We start from the raw sequence: 12,222 nt of genomic DNA, 5'->3' as shown, positions 1-12,222 counted from the left end.
CATGAAGTATCAGTCTCTGCCTTTTTGTCGTGACTATAAGCAATGGGTATACCTGGTATACAATGTATTTGTCCAGACATAAATAAGAGTTTGTAGATACCAAACTATGTTAGCCCTAACTTAAGAACTTAACAATCAAGGCTGAACTCATTTGATACGTCGATGAAGATTAGACATCCAGGTATTAATAATATATGCCAAAAATCAGTTACTCCAGCAGCTGGATATGATTTCCTTTTTTCTTCGTCTGTGACACTGCAGAAATCTTGTTGGAGAGAGTTTTCAAAATCATATCCAGTTGCTTGAGTAACTGTATTTTGGTGAGAACTCATTTGACTTTTTACTCTTCCTTCAATTAGATTCCTGAAGGTAGTTGAGAAGGTGATCCAGTCAGACCACAGCCTGACTTCCTCCAACATGGGACCTCACTGCAAGCTGCTGTGTAGTATGATCCAGGTTAGTTTCTGGACAAACTTTTTGTTGATTTAAAATTACTATCATGATCAATCCTAGTTCACCATTATCTGTGAAGTGATAGACGATTTCTGTTCATTGCTGGTATTTAGGGATATCAAATCAACATTGTGTTTCAAATTGCAATATTTTGAAAATAATATGTAATTTGAAATTACAGTCCATCGACTTGATATCCCCAAGTACTTATTAGCGTTTATGAAAACAAAGGCTATACCGTAGGTTACCTCACAGATAAAAGTGAACTCACATTGCAGTGTAATAATAATGTTTTAAGATTAAACATGTCCATTGAAGAAGTTCCTCTCATATGATGATTAGGCAACAGAGTACAGCATGAATCAATTTGTAGATTACAATTAAGAAACACCTCTCATTTTCAAACTTTGTTCTAAATCTCAATTGTATTAGAGTACAGGTACTGTCACTTTCTTCTGAGAATATTATAGAATGCAGACCATAGAACATACTCTTGTACTTTAAGGTGTGTCTTGCCTAAATAAGGCTCCAACTAGCATGAACAGAAGTGCTATAGTCAAACAGCTGTATCTTCAGTTTGGTACGGAGAAAAAACATGAGATTTTCTATACATATGAACAAGATAGAGTTGCTTTCGACTGTGCATTACATTTTGACAAAAATTATATCATAATCATACAATTAAGCAATATCTTAGCCATATCATTTTACAGTTATTGGCAATTTCCTAAGTCTTGCGGTTGGTTTGGAGCTGTGGAAATTTTAGAAGGTGTAACGGCTATGGCGTACTACAGGAATTGGCTTTGAAAAACATGATTTTTTATTTAGATATTGAGAAAAGTCTGATTTTCATGATTTTAAAAGATTTTTTTGGGGCTGCAAAGACTTTGGTGGTGAATATTTCAATACCAATGCACAAAGTCGACTTTGTTTAAGCGGATACATATAGACAGTCTTATTGAGTCTTCACTGCTCATATTTGCAACTTTTTAGCTCATGAGGCAAGCTTTAGAATATGATTTTATTCATAAAAATCCAGATTTTGTACAGTTTCTCCCAGTTGTCCCATCAATCACAGTCAATCACCCTGACAGCTTCATGATTATCAATGGATTTGTTTATTTAACACCTACATTCAAAGTCATTACTGGTGGTTACTTTTAATGTATGCATAGAGTGGGAACAAAGAGACTAAAATACACATCTATTGTGCTATTACTCATGGTGACCTGTTGTCGGAGGCATGTTGGCCCTAGACCCGAGGACTTGGCCTGTGTAGGCTAGCTTGTGGTAGCATCTCTATATAAGGTCATTGTCTACACCGATGTTTTGAAACAAATGGGTATTTACGTACAATCATGCATCACAGTTTACTTGTTGCATTCAACCTTTGCATTGCCACAGGGGCTGATAAAAAATGTACGGACCGAAATAGAGTTTGATTGCATGGACCATGACGTATGGACCATTATGTACATCCAAGGAGCAGTTACTGTACATTTTTGTCCTATATTTCCTTCTTTGCAAAAACGAATCATCATAGCTTGAATGCCAACCGCAGGCTACGAACAGGGTAACAATGAACACAAAGTAAAGATTTATTCGTCTTCAATTGTAACGATTCCTGGATGTCTAACCTTCACAAACGTGTAAAGTTCTACGGCGTGTCTGCGTGCTCCAAAATTTGTCGGATTCCCTACGATTTCGTACGGAGGCGGTACTTTATAAATATAATACCAGTTATGGATCCCCCAAAAAATGCCCACATTTTAGCACGTAGACAGCACGTATTTGCACGTACGGCGGGTTGTGCTCTTGGCTTTAGAGAAATGTGTTGGGTTCAGACTCTGGTAAACTGCTTGAGTTGAGGGCTTGAGGTTCAAACAAAGATTATATTTGGAACAGTAGGGTGGACTAAGCAAAAATTGTTCTAACATAGAATTATGCGCTTCAAGTGTTAATTTGCTTCGGTTCCTACCACAGACATATCTTTCCAAGCAAAGAGTTTTCAAACTGAAGATATTTAGACCATAACAATGCTGGTATAAAAACATTGCTCATAAAGTCACAAATCAATCATGTGTGCAACAGCATAATTTTTTGAGTATTTGCTTTGAGAGACCGTCAAACTAATCCTTCGCTTTGGTTTTGTTGTTGTTTTTTGGTAAAAAAAAAAAACTGAAAGGTGACATTATAGACAACCAATACACATCCTGCTTTCATTCTCAGACAGTCATTGTTAAAAGAACAATGCCCACCCAAGGACGCCATGTAACACCTGGCTTAGTAGAAGCGATGTTTAGGTTTGTTTATACATAGAGCAGCTTGTATGCAGACTTCCCTATACATTACTGGGTTTTTTTTTTTCTAAGACTTTTGCAAGATTTAAGACTCAAATTTGCAACAAGTTTGGCACTGTCCGCCATCTTTGTTTGGAAGGAATGTTGCATTGGGAACGGCTCAACGGAGTGGGAAATAACACAGCGATTTTCAAGGCAAATAGTGGAAAACTGGACAATGCTGAGCAAACTATTTCATGGTAAAAATTCTGTGAAAATAAGTGAAAAATCTGTTACAGTGGCCTCCATTGTGCAACATATTGCTACCTTTCACCCCCTTGATAGCAAAACAATGCGTGATAGGCCTTGGGGCAGCATGACAGGATGCCCAATTAGTTCTAAACTCATGCTAATGGTGGGCGGGGAGTAGCACCTCCCCCCTAGCACACCTTCACACCTTTTCGCCAGCACCTTGCTCATTTAATGAGGGCATTACAAGGGTCGGCTTGGACATACCTTAAAGTACCGGAGTAGCCTACAGATTTAGGTTTCATATTTAAGATGCAGTAAGCAGCATCACTAAAGGCACACAGTAACCAATAGCAACTGCAACTTGAGTGAATTTACATGAATGACAGGTTTGCTGATTCGCAGCTGTTCTCAGTTCCAGGTGCAGAGTGGTTTTGTGTCGGCCCGTGTGTCCAGTACGACAGTGTTGGAGCTGTGGGTGCGCCTGTTGACATCCCTCCCACAGTGGTGGTACAACACGCAGGTGCTGCAGGTGCTGGACTCACTGCTGCAGACTGCTTTCAGGTGCAAGGGGGGTGAAGACATGACCATCAGTATCCTGTATGATCGCTATAAGGTATGTCCATGCCATACAAGGTAGCCTATTACTGTTTATCACTTCCACCTTTCCTGCCACTGTACATGCAGTGTTCACATTATTATATCTGTATCATTCTGTATCTATATATAACCGCCCTTCGGCGTAACACACCAGTTATTTCTTGGATCTTTCCACAGCATCTCACAGCATAACAAGCAGTAAGAAAATACATTTCTGGCCCATACAGCTCAATACTTGTTTAACTTTAAGTGGCCGATGGAAATTCTTGTTGTGAGTGTTCATGTTGCTAATGTACTAACTAAATAGTAAAAATGGACCTGTTTGGAAAGATACAGAATGTATTGTTTCCATTTCTGTAGGCTCTCCTCAGTACCAAGACAGACCCAGGTGTTCTTGTATCCCTGGTGTCCTGGATGTCATCTAGTGCTGGGCCACCAACATTTCTGGATAAGCCTACACAGTCAGGTATGGTGTTAATGTTGTTAAATGATACAAACCTGCAAGATACAAAGGGTCATGGAGGAGGGCTGTGGAAAAGACTCTCTGGATTGGTTCGAGCGGGAGCTCGAACTAAATTTAGTAGTTAATATTTTTTATTGTCTTGTTATTGTCATTTGGTAATATTATTCAAAGACATATTATTAAGACCAATACTAAAACATATCTCTTCACCAAGCCAATTTTACTTGAACCAAGCTTTGGTATTGTTAACATTAACATTTAAAACACATGACCCGTGTTTATGAATGAAGCTATCTCGCATTAAAAGCAACAGAGTTACTTTTCATAAGTCACAGTCTGATGATAATGAAACTACTGTTACGTGCTTGATGTAATATGTATCATAAAGCAAATGCTAGTAATGATAAAAAATAAAGAATTATCTCCCTTCACTGGTATGTGTCATCGGATCCCTTAACAGTGAACTTCTGTGCACAGATGCATCATGTTTGAATTGTACAGCTGAGGAATGCGTATTACTAAGATTTGAATCTGTTGTTTGCAGATGTGTGGGTGGCTTACCAGGTGTTACAGGCAGAGAGCATGTGGGAGGAGGATACCCAGCTCAGGAAGATGTTGGAGAATGCCTTACAACAGGACAGCAACATCAGTGTGGACGGGGCCGTCAAAGTAGGCATCATCATTATTGTGTGTGCATGTTTTTACTGCAGTGTAAATTCCAGTATTTGTATCTTTTGATCTTCGCTTTTGTGCAAACTGAAGAAGTGGCATACATTATTGTACATGTAGGTTTGAGCCTTTTCTGGAATTGAAACTGGGTATTTTTGTAAAAAAAAATTTAAAGATGATAACTTGATGTAGGTACATGTAACTTTAATGATGATTGACATGATTAGATAATGATTATGCAAGTCAGGATCTAATCTGCATAATTCATGAGGGAAATTTCTAACTTATGTAGTCCATGACAGGACTATTCAAACGTGACAAATGTGGCCAAGAAAGTTGGAAACATTCATTCTATAGATTAAGACCTAATTTGCACATTCTAGAAAGAGTGATCTTTTGTAGTTCTTGTTTGTCTGAAACTTGAACCTTTTTTAACACAACAATGATTATGTGTTATTGTATGTTAGAATGTGAGCAGTGAACTTCACCTTCCGTCTGCCCCGCCCCTCCATCGCCTGATGATCTACCGCTGGGCGCAGCAGGCCCTGGCCACGCCCCTGGACCATCCCCTCCTACCCCTCGTCTGGCAACGCTTCTTCCAAATCTACCTGCATCGGCCTGCAGCAGACTCAGGGTAGGTTTTGGTTTGGGGCCTTAGTTCTTGTGTATATGTACCAGTGTAACAGGCTAGTATGTAACCCTTACCCGGATATCTAAGCCGGGTATATGATATTCTGGTCAGGAGTAGGGTTGGGTACTGGTACGGTGTACCGAAACAAAACCGTTTTTTCATGTTGGACCAGTCCAGAAAACCGGACTTGAAAAAATCATTAGACCGGATGTTGGACCGATTTTGAAATGAAGTGATTATATCGACAGGCATTCATGTATTTTGGGGCTTACAGTTCCAAGAAAAGAACAAGAGTGAAGTAAAGGAGAGTCGTTTTTAGCAAACTTCTATGGTCAAACTTGGTGTAAAACAGACTGAGGTAGTAACTGTAACACAGTTGTTTACATGAATTATCATTTTTCTCCATTGAAATGCTAACTTTACATAGTTTACTCTCTGAGTAAAGATATTATTTTTACACAACAATTTCAGTAAGTTTGTAATACCGACCACTGACCATCTGTCACCTTTATTCAGGACTGGTTCACATTGTAATGCAGCACCAAGTATCACTGCTTACAAACTGCAGTCACAAAACATAATCAATACACATGTCTTAACATTTAATGTCTAACATAAATATCATGATTGTCCCATCAGACTGGCAGGAAGAGGAGGTGTTGGGCATCGTTTCTTCCAGGCTCACTCCCAGTCGTCCCTGCTGAAGAAGCTGAAGAAGCGGCTACAAGAGGCAGCAGACTTCCATTACGCTGCCTCCAAAACCCCGGCAATGACGTTAGATCTAGCCTCAGAGACTGATCCAGGTAGATGAGAATTATAGCATGCTATACCGATAATGGTACAGAATCTGATATAGAATACAAATCCGTATCCCCCAAGCTACCAGCCATAGGAGGGATCGCCTGATGACTGAAGGCCAGAGAATGATTTGACATGCAGGAGGACTGGGACTCAGAGTGATGCAGAATATATCATGTTGTATTCTATTATGTCATTCCCACCCAAGAAAACATATTTGGATGCAAAATTTGCCAGAAGTCCTCAAACAAAACTAGAAGTATAGTTAATCTTGCCCACACACTTGCTGCTTTGACATCTAGCTTTAAAGATCACTCTAAGAGGACTTTTTAGAGTAAGTTGACATTGTTCTTACCTGTAAGGTTTTACTATATACTATTAGTATTTTTTACATGTTTGACTGGTGTAAACCTCAAGAAATAATTTTATTTCTTCAGAGGATCAAAGAGAAGAACCCCTGGTTCCAGGCTCCAATTCTGCAGGAGTGCATCATGACCTATCCAAGTAAGTAATTATCATTCAAATTTTGTAGTTTCTACAGACACTGAAGGTTGTACTGTAACGGTAAACTTATTTTAGGTCATACCAATGTACAAAATGTATTGGGTAATTCATTTTGAAAAAGGAGAAAGGCATAGATTTGAAATCAGAGTAGTTGTGGCTGTTTTGTTATTTTGGTTCTCAGAATTCGAATAATGTTGGAATGCTGTAGAGTGCGGTCATACTGCAGTTAGAATACACTTTGAATGCTGTTTGATATTTCTAGAATTGAAATTCTAGAGTTTTGAGCTTCACAAAAACATTTGGGCCGGACACAAGAATGTACACAAATATGGAATGCAGTGAGAATTTCTAGAATGCACCACGAATACTCTGGAATATACAACGGATTTTCATTCAGACAGCATTCTGGCTCATTCTGGCTCCCATGTGAAGGGAGTATAAACAGATCTCTCAAAGAGGCATAAGAAATCTAACCCAACCTTGTCTGTAGGTTGTTCCACTCATTCTACCTGTGGATAGACGAGCCCAGACTACACGACCCCAACCTGTACCTGCCCGCCCTGCCCCAGCAGTATGATGCTGAACGACTTCTCAGTCTCTTCAAGAACTCTCAGGTAACGTTAGTTCACCTTTGTCCGTGGGATAATATTATAATACCAAATAGCAAGATATTTAGAGATATCAAGTCAACGGACGGATTTCAAATTGCAGTATTTTTTTTTATTGATCGTCCATGGACTAGGTACATGGATACAGGTGAACTAACATCAATTCTTCATGGAGCAGTCTTAACTTAGTCTCAAATTCTCTCAATATCTATTCATTAATATCTGATTCAATAAAAGTAAAAGTGGATAGAGTTCTGACTAAGAGTGAATCATTTAATTTTTGTATCCTATTTGCATGGATTATGAACTTCTGTCAAAATCACTGTAGACCATAGTCTGTTTGCATCTGCCGAGTACTAGAATGTTACTGGTATAGTTGTACTTTTTTTTTATGTCTCCTTCCCCATTTCTCTTCTGTATTGTAGAGGTAGTAACGTTAACTTACCAATATCAATGACATTGTGCTGTACAATGATACTCAGCACAATGTGTTACATGGACCTTCCCACTGATTCCATTACATGATGCTGGGAGACACGGTAGTAATATGAACAGCTAGGGGAAAAGCCCATCATTACCATTAACAATGCATGTTATGGAGTGCATTGGTACTGTTTATGATCTGGTCAGTGTTGTCATGGGATGATGATTTTGTTTGCCCCCTATAATGGTGTCATCTTTGAAAAGGTCTACTGGCCTGCACAAATGTTTGCAGTGGTTTTATGTTTGTAGTTTTCATATTGGCTTCACCGCTATTTCAAAACCACCGCAAGCATTTTTCCATTAACAGTATGTGAATATACTTGTAGGATATGGTGCTACTGTGAACTTAAAACCAGTGCAAACACTCCATTTTCCCAAATGTATTAATTTTACAGTTACAACCATTTTGCACCATTGATTGAGAGTTGTTTCCCTGCTTCTCCTCATACCCAGGACACCTGGCTGGAGTTTGTAGACATGGACAGAGTTGAGAGAGACATAGCTGTCATGGCTACTGAATGGATTCAACACAGACAGGTCAAGACTGCAGCCACATCAAGGCCATCTCCTGACTTCTCCCTACCAGGTAGTCCACATACAACTTCATTATCTTATCTTTATTCTACTGTAGAATTAACACTAGTTCACCTTTATCTGCAGGGTAACCTAATTATAAAAAAAACATTATTTAAGGGATATGAATTTGACAGATGGTGGTTTCAGATTGTAACATTGTCAAAATATTGCAGTTTTGAGACCATTGTCCATCGACACTGTCCATCGACACCCTGTTTTTAAAAACAATGAAATATAGGTTACCCAGCAGATTGAGGAGAAGTGGCTTGACATGTACATGTTTTAACAATAGCTGACAGTATAGTTCTTGAAAGTTTCCAGAATTCTGAGAATTCCTATATTTCTGGAGAACTCTGGCCAATGTTGCAATTCAGAGTTCTGGAGAATTCTGAATGAAGTTTCATTACAGAACTGTCACGGTGGAGAATTCTAAATAAAATTCAAAGATTTGTTATTTCAGAACACCATCAAAATTAATGCCATGTGACAAAAAAAGCATATCATTTGATTTGACATAATTATTTTTAAAATGTTTACCTTTTGTGAAGTTTAAACAGAATTATTCATCTTTGTCTTGTATTTTCTGTCATATTTAGCAACATCTCCCATGGAGCGGCACCTGATGACCTCTGACCTGACCCAGCCCCCTCCCAGTGCAGGTGAGCAGGAGCCACCTGTTCCAGATGTCCCCCCACAGGTGCTGGAGGACACCACCCTGCTGCTGGCCACAGTAGAACCACACCTACAGCACCTGCTGCATCAGGCCAGGTCAGCTCCCTCTTCTTGGGTTTTGAGACTACCAACTTCAACTTGCTGATGACTTTGTAGCCTATCATACTGACCATTAAAACCACATTGGACACACTGTTGATCTATTTTGTAATTATGCTATGTTTGTCAGGTTGGATGCTTGACAATGTGTAGTTTGGTGTACCCAGGTTCTCCTGAATAACAGGGCTTTTGTCCTGAGAGTGCATACCTGGCTTAATGAATATATGAAATGAAATTAAAACCAAGATGGACCCATACTGTGGTCTGAATTATGACACTTGGGTATTGCTAGATGTTGTTATATGGGGAATCTTACTGAGAAAGTTGTATTAGCATTCTTAACACCTTTTTAAGCCAAGGCACAGTCAAACCTGTCTATAGCGTCCACTTGAGGGACTGGAGAAAATGTGGCCACTGTAGACAGGTGGCCACTATTGTAGAAATTGTTGATAAATTGACCACAAGCAATGAGTTACACATGATTTCAGTATCCACTAATCTTTCTCACCAAGTAACATTGTCTCGATTGTCTCAAAATTCAACTGACCCTGCCAAAGTCAAATCTAATGTGTGGCCGTGGCCGCATTGGACAGATGGCCGCTATAGAGTATTTCTTAATTCTTAGGTCAATGGGAAAAATCTAAGGGTCCGACAAAAAAGTGACCGCAATGGCCAGGTGGTCACTATGCAAAGGTGGCCACAAAATACAGTTTTGACTGTAATATGTTTTTTGTCAGACTCCATCATTATCATTATAAGTTACATTGCTGCAATGACTTGTTTTCTCTATGTTCTTGTAATGTTTGCTAATGATGACAGTATTCCATGTGTGTTTAGGATGTTCACTGAGAGAGAGCAGCGGCACTTGACACTGGACAACACATATCTGGACCTTATTCCAGATCACTTTCACAACAAGCATGTTTCGGTGAGACTTTCGCCAATGACTTTGATTCAGTTTGAAAAATGTATTGTTTTGGACACATCGATGATGACGTCATACATGTACAGTTGTATATTGCCATACAAGGGGTGAATCACTTTCACATAAATGCAGAATGTTTTTCCTGTAGCCTTTTGTCAAGCTACTCATGTCACACACAATACTATACCATTAGGCTGGCCCAACAGTATTGTGTGTGAGTAAAAAAAATGATCATTTTTACAACATACAGCTAATATAGGCTAATGTAGTTCTAAGCTCTTATTGGCTCCTGACATAAGAAATAAAAAGATACACCATGAAAAATGTTTTTATGACCAGTATGCTTTATTCATACGCAATTTCTTACACATTTTATTTACATCTGATGTAGAGTTTTACCAACTGTTATTACAAATGAATGCTGTCAATTAATGGAAAGTTACAGGGGAAATTTGAAAGAAATGTAATTTTCAGACCAAGTCCTAAAACTGTAAAAGGTTTGTAGATTTAGGAAAGAGTTTGCTCCTTCCAGTTGGTCTAAGTGCAGGATAGTACTGAAAATGATATTCGAACCTCAAGCATTGATGTAATGTTTTTTTCACAATGAACTTCTATTTTTCTACAGCTGACTTTGCAGATCCCTTGTCACAGTTCCTTCTCCCTGAACTCTCCTACTTGTAAGGGACCAGCCCAGATCACCCTACAGGTTGGTAGGATTGGGGTCTTTCTACAGTATGGTTTTGCAAAAGCAGGGAACATGATTGTTAGACATGTGTGGGTTGGGGTTTAACATTAACATTAACATTAACCTGTTCTCATTTTCATATCATACCCGTATTTATGTCCTACCCGCAATTTTGCCGTACCTCAGGCAATACATCGTGTTGTATTCTATATGTATTTTTCTGGGAGCAAACTACGGAGTATTTATATATAATTTACTGTACAGTTACAGAATTAAACCATGTTAAAAGAAAACAGTTTTGTGCACATACATGTTAAGTGTTGATGATGATTAAGTGTCAAAAATGTAAAGGTCTTACTAAAGACTGGCACTTTTCATGTGTATTTTTTCATGTAAGTACAAAGAGTGGTGAAATGGTAATTGGATATGGTACACCCAGATCGCACTGTGGGCTACTGGATTTATTACAGAATAGACAACTAGTGCAGTGCTGCTAATCCTCTGATGCCTCTTACAGTACCAAGAGAAGACAGTAGACCATGCTGTGGATGGCCAGCTGAAGGAGAACCGACTTCAGGCTGAACAGGTGGTGGACAGCGCCATGAGTCCCCCACGACAGCAGCTCTGCGCTAGTGCCTTGTTTGTGGAGAGACTTATCACGTGAGTCTATCATGAAGGATCTTGTTGTTTCATAACTCAGTAAATTGAATGATGCTGTAACTGTGCAGTGTGCAGCATAGTGGGCCCATACGCTGTGATTGGGATCCCCTGTGCTCGGCCCTTGTGCTGTGATTTGGGTCCCTACACTGTGTATTAACCAGCAAAGGGGACTTTTCTGTTGTTTCGTGACAAAGGTAAAATGTGTTGGCTTTATTTCACTTAATTTAGCCCACCAAATGCAGGAAATAGTGTTTCTGAGAGTTATGAATTAAACATTTTCAGGGGAAGGATTCCCTCCGACCCCCTACACTGTTCATGCCTGCATCACTTACCATGTGGCTTTGCTGAGAGTTGATGTTACTGATTTCCCCTGACTATTAAGAATTCAATATAACTTGTACAGGGGAGGCACAGGCTGAAGGTAGTATGTACGCAACAAATTTTCTGACATTTTTTTGTTTGTTTTCTTTAAGTTGTCCAGCTGAAGTCTGTGACCATATGCTGTGTATTTTAAACTATAACGCTAGCTCACCTTTATCCGTGGGGTAACCTATATCCGTTGTTTGTCAAAACAGCGCATTTAACGATATCCAGTCGACGGACAGTGGTTTCAAATTGTAATATTTTCAAAATATAGCAGTTTGAACTCACATTTCGTCAGCATGATAGCCTGAAACACCTTGCTTTTGAAAACTACGAAATTCCATATAGGTTACCCCACAGATAAAGGTGAACTAGTGTTACCATGGCTGAAAACTATACAATATATTGCCATCACAAACGTTTGTAGACAGTAGCAGAAGCTATTGAATGCCATACTGATCCCGATTGGATCCACAATTCATCTCGGTGTATTGGCCAAAAAATA

At 39.2% G+C, this 12,222-nt stretch overlaps 1 protein-coding gene across 1 annotated transcript in view; it reads left to right on the top strand.

The window, feature by feature from the left end:
* Positions 1-12,222, top strand: part of LOC118413113 (ectopic P granules protein 5 homolog) — a gene marked incomplete in the record, with an annotated part of 89,506 nt that overhangs the window by 56,553 nt on the left and 20,731 nt on the right. The window contains 13 exon segments of the mRNA XM_035816287.1: positions 360-456; positions 3,397-3,597; positions 3,942-4,047; positions 4,589-4,713; positions 5,181-5,347; positions 5,984-6,147; positions 6,580-6,646; positions 7,137-7,260; positions 8,191-8,323; positions 8,910-9,081; positions 9,922-10,012; positions 10,635-10,715; positions 11,212-11,354. Of these exon segments, the coding sequence (XP_035672180.1) occupies positions 360-456; positions 3,397-3,597; positions 3,942-4,047; positions 4,589-4,713; positions 5,181-5,347; positions 5,984-6,147; positions 6,580-6,646; positions 7,137-7,260; positions 8,191-8,323; positions 8,910-9,081; positions 9,922-10,012; positions 10,635-10,715; positions 11,212-11,354 (1,671 nt within the window).

The sequence above is a fragment of the Branchiostoma floridae genome, chromosome 4, assembly GCF_000003815.2.
Source record: "Branchiostoma floridae strain S238N-H82 chromosome 4, Bfl_VNyyK, whole genome shotgun sequence".
NCBI lineage: Eukaryota > Metazoa > Chordata > Leptocardii > Amphioxiformes > Branchiostomatidae > Branchiostoma > Branchiostoma floridae.
Note: the sequence above shows the minus strand (reverse complement) of the source record. Positions and strands in the feature narration are given on the sequence as shown.